Source organism: Coffea arabica, chromosome 8e (genome assembly GCF_036785885.1).
Source record: "Coffea arabica cultivar ET-39 chromosome 8e, Coffea Arabica ET-39 HiFi, whole genome shotgun sequence".
Classification (NCBI taxonomy): Eukaryota; Viridiplantae; Streptophyta; class Magnoliopsida; order Gentianales; family Rubiaceae; genus Coffea; species Coffea arabica.
In genome coordinates, this window is record NC_092324.1 from 51,514,403 (window position 1) to 51,523,170 (window position 8,768).

An 8,768-nucleotide genomic window follows, 5' to 3' on the forward strand; every position below is an offset into this window, starting at 1 on the left:
GATTCTAATCACTGTCCCGTTTAGCCTAAAGGAACCCCATTTTTCTTGGACCCAAGAAAGAAACATTTATTAATTCAACAATCCTGTTCTGGGACATTTTCTTCTTGATCTACACCAACCACGAGTACAAATGATGCAAGAGAGAAGTGTTTTGAGTTTTGACCATATACCAAGTGCATTAGGCTGCTAATCGCTCGAGTTTGGGGGTACTAATGAAGCATCAATAGAGAAGGAAAATTCATGTATTGTGCGCACAATCGTCACAAAACTTTGCTCCTCCAAAAATATTTCTGATGCCACTTGCTGGTTCATTCAATCCTTTAGGTTCAAAATTTAAAGAAAATAAGCCATGCAGAAACAGGACAAACAACTAGAAATCGAGAACTAATTCGAAGTATAAGTAATAAATTCAAGAAAAGGCTGGACCATAATTTATTGAATATTGTACACAAAAGGAAGTCAGTGCAAATACTGCTTCTAGTTAATTCATGTAAACAAGTGGATGAAACAGTAAGTGGAGTACGGCTAAGACATAGGAAATGGGATATAATAGTAGTCAACAGCATTACTTTCCTATCATGAGAAAAGAAGAATGATAGAGTAGTCATGCAAGCCTTAAAGCCTGCAATTCCTCTAACGGGAAAGAAGCCAGGGATATACCTCCCAGCTATAAACAAAAATGTACGAAAGTCACGAATATGCATGCTTGGAGACTAGTGAAATCACCAAAATAAGGAGCAGGGCAGGTAAAACAATTCACTGAAACATCAAATGAAATTTGTTGTTTTGCACCGTTTTTCTTCTCCACGAGATCCATTGAATCTGACTCAAGAAGTGCGAGGCCATGTGGTTTTAGACATCGACAGCTCCACAGGCTGTTCCCGAATTCCAAAAGACAGAATGATCAGCAGATTGTACTTAAGTTTGCATAATAAGCAAACAACATATTAGAGGAAAATGGAAGAATAGAAAAATATTATCAATCATTAGGAAATCAATATGCTTGATTGTAGCACAGAAATGCAAAACTTAGAAAAGAAAGGGGTTTGGTTTCTTTCACTTTGGGTATAACAAGCCCTAACAGAGTCAAAGGCTTTGCAAATGAATAACTGACTTTCATTGAATAAATTCCTCCGGGAAGTATGATCTCTTGTGTACAGCTTTCAAAGCTTTGCCAATGATGCGCCTCTGAAAGACTGAAAGTGCTTCTGCAGACTTCATATTTTGCACTCGCTATACATATAAATGGTTAAAATTAAATGCATTTGGTGAAAAGCAAGGAAATCCAAATTAACACAAGAGTACGAGGAATTACAGCTTATCCTTGAAAAGCTGAGTTAACCTTCACCTATAGGTAATGGTTCAGAAATATCAAGCTGTCGCGCTGTCTCTCAGATATCATTAACTCTCTAACTGCTGTTGCCATGGGCCTCACATTGGGATTCCTGGGAATCTTATGTAAAGATTGGCATTAGTGCTAAGACCTTCAAGACCTGCTATAGAAACAGAAAAATTGTGAGTTGTTTAATACATAATAGGACTGAAAGCAAGATAAACAAGAACTAAGCCAGCATATACGTAACTGTTGGTCAAGCTAACCGAGCCAGCCAGTTCGATGCCATAACTTGCAGCTCGCAAACAATAGTCTCATTTGATCGCCCCTAGATGATTTGATATTTAAATGTTACCAATAATCTGCACAGGAACAAATTCCATTGCGAAAAGTATGGAAATGATTAGCATCTCTTATGACAATGAGCCTGTTTGTAACTTTTGAAATAAGTTTTGCTGCAGAATGGCAATCATCACATATCCGAAGGTTCTTGATGACACGAATAGGTGCATTTGGAGGTGTCTTCATCAGTGCATACGCTATAGCAAGCTTCTCGCTGTGGAAAGTAAGATAATCTACTTTCTGCTCCTCCTCAACATCATGCAGTGCAGAAGCCTGATCTGGTACATAACCAAGTGGCTTTATTTCAGCCAACAACTCTCTAACCTTCTTTTGAATTTGAACAGACTCTGGGTGCTTGTTATCACCTGCAATGAAGATATGGGTATTGTTTCTTATTTCTGTCCAACTCAATCCTGGTTCTTTCTTAATGTTTCTTTCTCTCATTAGTTTCCGCATTTTGACAACACCATCCCACCTTTTGAACTTGGCGTGCATGTTAGACAACAGGATACAAGTTCCCACATCATTAGGATCCATTCGCAAGATGACTTCTGCAGCTCGCATTCCTACACGATAATTCCGTTGTACATGACAAGCATTAAGCAAAGTTCGCCAGGCAACAATGTCCCATTTGACTGGCATTGATCTCATGAAATTCTCAGCTTCATCGAGTTGTCCAGCCTTTCCAAGAAGCCCAATAATACAGGTATAATGCTCCAAACCAGGTTCAATCCCGAGCATGTTCATGGAATGGTTCAAATAGTAGAACCCTTGTTCTACTTGACCCAAATGTCCACAAGCAGAGAGAACCCCAATGAAAGTAACATAATTTGGTTTCTCTTCTGCAGCTAACATGTCACGAAACACAGTCAGGGCTTCCTTACCAAGCCCATGGTGAGAGTAACCAGATATCATGGAATTCCAAGTAATAGGATCTCGAGACCGCATTTTTGCAAAGACGCTGTAAGCCAATTCAATATCTCCATTCCTCGAGTACATATTAACCAAAGCGTTCCCCACTATGACGAAATCTTCATACCCCACCTTTTCTATATGTGCATGTAATGAAGTTCCATATGCTACAGCTGATAAGCTAGCACTGGAATTCAACAGCACCGCAAATGTGTACTCATTTGGCCTAACACCGTCAGTTTCCATCTCAAAGAATAGCTTTAGTGCTTCCTCAAAGCACTCGTTTTGTAAGCAAGCAGCCAAGATTGCAGTCCAAGAGACCACATTCCGAGCTTTTAATGAGCCAAAAGCTTTTCTTGCTTTTGTAATCTCACCACATTTTCCATACATATCTATCATTGCACAATTTACAAACATATCAGAATTGAAACCGGATTTCAACATTCTACTGTGAACTTGTGAGCCCAACTTTAAATCCTTAAGACAAGCACAAAGGCCCAAAACACCCACGTAAGAGGCACCATCCCACTCCACATCCGCCTCTAGCAGCTTCCTAAAAACATCCAATGCTTCACTCAAAGACCCGTGTTCCAAAAGTGCAGTCAAAAGCGAATTATACGTGAAAATATCAATGCCAGGCACCCCATTAAAAACCCTCATAGCCCCTTCCACATCCTCGCACATCGAATACATACACATAAGTGTGTTCTTCACATGTTGATTGAAAATCAACCCAGACTTCTCCGCATAGCCATGACATTGCTGGCCTTTACAATACAAGCCATCACCGGCACAACCAGAAAGAACTGTGGATAACACATATTTATTAAGCCGCAAATTATCCACTTTAACCATGTCTCGCGACAATTCAAGAACCTCTGAACAAAACCCAGCATGGAAATACCCAGCCATTAAGGTGCCCCATGACACCACATTTCTCATCCGCATTCCATCAAACACCCGTTGTGCGCCTGATAATTGGCCACATTTGGCATAAAGATTAAGCAAAGTATTGTTCTCAACAACATTGTTTTCGGAGGCTTGGTTGGATACTAACAAATGGGCATGAATTATTGTGCCAAGCTTGAGGTTTTTTGTGCCTGCTGAAATTTTCAGTAGCTTGACTGCAGGGTGATCGTGGTTTGATTTTAGGCGCCAAGGCGCCTGCCAATTAATAACTGATCGGGGATCGAACGGCGGCTTTTGCGCGGGCATTGATGGACTCCCGCCAGCTAATGAGGCTATCCATTCATTATATACCAGTTGATGGGCTTCTATTATTAGTAACAATTTGAGAACCATTAAATGTCTGACTCGCAACGTAGTGAATGGAGTCCCAATAGTAGAGGCCCATAACCACGAAAATAGAGAACCCCCATGGTATCCAATGACCGTAGTATAATGCATTCACCGTTGGAGGGCTCGGGCTCAAATGTAAATTCCCATACATTTGGATTTAGAAACTTTTTGGACACATGCAAGAATCTCGACACGTCATTCTCGAGCTTGAACTTTGATAATTAAGTAGATTCGAGTTTTGTTGATTGGTCGATTGGGTTTTTTTTTTTTTTTTTTTTTTGTAAATAAAAACCACTCACAAATACTGAAGGATTAGCCATAGATCCCCATCTGTTTATTAAAAATTTTCCAAGATAACGTCAATTGGACTTTTGGTTGATGTGTACAAGTAAAAATGAAAACCTAAACAGTCCATAGATTTTGGCGGTGCTCAACCTTAGTACTATAAATGGTCAAATGAAGTTTTATTGTCCAAAGACTTATGTATAGGAATTTATTTTTCGAAAGAAGTTACTCTTGTTCTAGGCTCTATATGATCAACAATTTCTTAAATTGTCACTTCACACTTCATGCTTTTGAAAACGTTAGCAATCCATCTTCTTGACTCATTGGGCTAAAAGTAAATATTCATCCAAACATCAGAATTAGTAATTAATTTCGTCATGAAATGAATAGAATCCTCTAATTGAATAAGAATCAGACGAGCAATGAAGATTCGTGGGACGAGAAATTAGACTGGCTATGTGCTTGTGGTGATTTCCACTTTTGTGGCGCATCACTAACCACATGGCCCTAACCCATCACTTGGCCTCTTTAGCGCTATAGCAAACTGTTACATTACCCCTTTACTATTGGCGATCAGCTTCTGAAATTTCTCGAGAAAAAGGAATAAACACGAAAAATAAGAAGCTTTTCTTGCTCCATTCCATGGTGTTAGTGGCAGAGTAGGTCTTCACTGCATTGACTTTTTTTTTTTTTTTTTTTTGGCTTGAGTAACATATTAAAATCAAAAGGCCTTCTTGCCTTTATTCATCCTTTTATGCTGCATGCAAGACAAATCTAATCAATTAATATTTGAAGTGGGATTTGCTTTTGCATGGGACATGTGTGAATCCCGAATGAGCCACTGATCTAAGGTATATTAAAAAGGACAAGTGAGATTGGTTATGGCAATAAATGGTATACTTAAGCATATAGATCAAATATTTTCACCAAAAACTCCCAAGACGACATTGATCATGCATGAGAAATGTAAGCCGTCTAAACTCATTTGCATGATCAAATTTACCAGGGCTCTATCATGTACCAAAAAGGAAAAAAAAAAAAAAACAATTGTAAGTTCCAATGCTGTTTCGCATTATCCTCTTAGTATAGCTCGTCATCATTTGACCTGATATGTAATATATATCCTCTTAGTATGATTGCCGAAGAGAACAAAAAAAGGGTCATGCTACTATTGCAAGGCCTGTCTGTCGACAATTTCTTGCTACGAAGTCTTTGGCATATAAGAAAGATGATGACGGCCATGATAGGTACGTTGGTTTTTATCGCTATTGAAACTATTATTGTTACCACATCAAAAAGAATACCTAATGAAAAAGAAACTTGTGTCCCAAAATTGTGTGAAAGAGAAACCTATTGCGGATTTGACTGACATGCTGCTTTCTCCTTGTACGTACCTTGTATTGATCCATACGTGGATCAACATTATTATTGATCTTGTTCCCATTTGTTTTAAATTTTGCACTATGAAAAATAATTGTAGAGAATAATCAAAATTTTTCCAAAAAGTTCATTGTGAATTTCAGTTTATTTGGCTATTAAATAATCAATCATCTGAACTGAATACAGGAGTAAACGAGAAATATCACAAAAATTGATTATTTAAAATCAAAATCTGTCAAATTAATTAACATAATCAACTGAAAAAAAAAAAAAAAAACAAGTCTATTGAAACCTTTTGACGTACGGCATCAATCGATAAAAGACTTGGAACACCATCTATCTATAATGGAAAAAATCCACATATTCTATAGCCGAAATAAACATGTCCTCTCACTCAATTTTCAAAGTCTTTATCTTACCTACCAAAAAATAGTAGTGCTTTGATCAACTCTCATAGAATGCTTTTTCAGTTGGAACTTGGAAAAGTTGTGAGAAGACTCGAAACGCGTTAATTGGAAAGACGTGAGGCAAGGGACGACATCTCCACTGCTAAGGTAAAGCATACATGCATGGGAGTCAAAACAGATTCGCCCTTACCAACCCATGAAGGCGAAAAGTATAAGCTGCAACCGGTGAGACAATGACTGACCTGTTTCTTCATCAATTGTCAGATTACTTCGCTTGTTCTCATACCATACGTTCTTCGCTTGACTTGTCAAGATTGAACATTGATTGGCTTTCATGCAATTAATTTGTTCGTCATTCGTTTGGTCTTTTCAGAGTCTACAGCCCCCGTGCAAATTTTCTTGGTTTAGATCAACTCCTCCATCCATCTTTAGACTGAAAACACAAGAAAAATTTGTAGGTAGATAAATAAATAAATAGCTGTATTGCCTGCCTACCTAATCTGATACGAGTACAGACCATGGCCTGCCTGCAGACTACGCTTTTCAGACATATGCGCGAATTCGATGCATGTTGTTGCCGGGTTAAACAACTCAAACGATGAGGGAAAATAAATCCATAAAAATTGTTGAATAATTTTAACATAAACTGGACTACGATCGACCCTGAAATGTGAGGTTTGAACCCAACGCCTCGTAAATTAATTGGTTGTTCTTTCCAATATAGTTTACATTCCTGATTGGCGGAATTCGAATGGCTTATCTTCCATGAGAGAATAACATGAATAGCAACTTGATTCCAAGCATCCAAGACCCATTTAAATTCAACCCAAGAATCATCATGAGGTTCCTGACTCTAATACTTGACTTTCCTCTTTTCCTAGCCATGACCTCAAAAGAATCAGAGTTTCCATTGAGCTTTCCTTTAAAAAAAAAAAGCTTGCCCTTTGTGATCAGGTTTTGAAAATTTGTCGTGAATTAGAATGCCGTACTTTGGGTTTACTAGTAAGGCCATATGTTGTTTGGATTGCATTTTTTTTTTGATTTTTTTGTAGAAAAATTACTGTAACGATTTGATATATGTGAGATAAAAATATGATTGAAAAATGTGTTCACGAAAAATATTATTATAATTTTTCTTTGAAAACTTGCAATCCAAACACAAGAAGGTTTCCTTCAACTTTTTTTTTTTTTTTTTTTTGTATTTTTGCTGTCTCTTTTGGTTTATAAATTAGTTCATGAAGACAACGGATCAGAGGTTTCTGTTGCAAGTTAAAAAAAAAAAAAAAGGGAAACAAAAGGTTGAGATTTCATAAACGGTACACCAATCTTCAACGCGATATGTCTTGTGTACTTCTAAACCATTTGGAATAGGTTTTCGTATTTACACCACTACTAATTTCTGAGCATCATGGGATGGAAGCTCGTGGTAACAAAAATATAAGGATGATTTAAGTTGAGGGAAACCAAGCACAAGAAAATTTGCTTTACTAGAACAATTAAAAAAGAATTTATTTGAAGATTGTCTTTTTCAAATTAAAGAATAATTTTAACTTTGGGATCTTCCTCTATGTCCTGATGCATCCAAAGCGCAAAAGAAAAAAAAAAGGTCAAAAAAAAAATTGAGAATTACAGAAATTTGAAGGATTATACACATTTGTAGCTCAATAATTTTTCATTGATTTCAAGCATTATCATTTGAAAGTCGACCACATATTTTAATAAAAAAACAAAAAAAAAAAAAGGGCAAAAAAGGGATCGACTTTGTCAGTAGATGGCTTGGAGGATTTCCATTCCCCATCCCGGCTTGGAGTAAACGTCACAATGGGTTTAGGATTGAGGCCATTAATTTTACAAGTCATGGGAATCGAGGGAGTTGGTGGCCTCATGACCGATAGAATTCCGCTTGGCACTTTCGAAAGAAGTGGGCCCAAATGGACCGTGGGCTTTCGTACTAGAGATCTTCTAGAACCTCACCAACTCATGCATCATGATCCACTTCCACTTCCACTTCCAACATCGATGATGTGAAAGGGGTTCCGAACTTTGCCCTGCTTAATCATTTGACAATTGTGTGTGTGTGTGTGAAAACAAATGGATTGGATTTCTTTTTTGCTTTTGTACAATACAATACAAATGTTCACATCTTTGTAATTTGAATCTCTTCAGCAAAAATCCCTTTTGCCTTCGACTTTGAGGATCCCATGTTGGCATATTCTATTTTATCGTGTTTCATCCACTCATATTGAGTTGATATTTCTTAAACATTCAAAGCTTGAATATTATCTCCTTATTATTTTGTGATTTTTTTTAAGGATGATGTTTAGAAACATCAATACTGAACTTAGGTCTAAATATATTGAGATAACCAAAATGATTTTGAATTTAAGCCTTCTAAAAAAGTGAACCCTTTATGATTTTTCCTATATAAATCCTCAATTAAGTTTACCTTAGAAATTCATTGTTCATGAAATTTTTTATCTTTTAATGATATCTTCGTCTAAATTTCCTGTTTGGATTGCTATGTTTAAGATTTTTTTATAGAAAAATATATTGTAACGATTTGATGTATGTGAGATAAAAAGGTGATTAAAAAATGTGTTTACGGAAAATGCAAAAGTTTTTTTGACAGAAAATTGCAATCCAAATAGAAAGACATGTGTACCTTTTTTTTTGGAAAAAAAAAAGATTTAACTCCAGTCATCACCATAAGTCAATAAATGTTGTCGAAACCATAGGTCCCTCATAAAGATTTTTATAAATCGCCTGCTAATACAATCCTTATATCAACAGTAGAATTTAAACACACAATT

General features: G+C 36.8%; 1 protein-coding gene across 7 annotated transcripts; it reads right to left on the minus strand.

The window, feature by feature from the left end:
* Nucleotides 1-408: 408 nt before the first annotated feature.
* On the minus strand, nucleotides 409-3,904 carry LOC113703133 (pentatricopeptide repeat-containing protein At5g39680). 7 transcript variants are annotated; one of them, XM_027224400.2, is made up of 4 exons: nucleotides 1,584-3,904; nucleotides 1,349-1,493; nucleotides 1,115-1,233; nucleotides 409-875 (listed from the first exon to the last, which is right to left on the minus strand). In XM_027224400.2, the coding sequence occupies exon 1, from the start codon at nucleotides 3,887-3,889 to the stop codon at nucleotides 1,685-1,687; it is 2,205 nt and encodes a 734-aa protein (XP_027080201.2). In that variant the 5' UTR covers nucleotides 3,890-3,904; the 3' UTR covers nucleotides 409-875; nucleotides 1,115-1,233; nucleotides 1,349-1,493; nucleotides 1,584-1,684. The 7 variants fall into 7 exon arrangements, with proteins under 7 accessions (XP_027080201.2, XP_071918111.1, XP_027080199.2 ...); XM_072062010.1 differs by having other exon boundaries at nucleotides 1,316-1,493; XM_027224398.2 differs by having other exon boundaries at nucleotides 1,115-1,493.
* Between the last annotated feature and the right edge of the window lie 4,864 nt (nucleotides 3,905-8,768).

Bases quoted from the DNA above. Each gene is read 5' to 3' on its own strand.
- LOC113703133 (XM_027224400.2), bottom strand. From the start codon at position 3,889: ATGGTTCTCAAATTGTTACTAATAATAGAAGCCCATCAACTGGTATAT.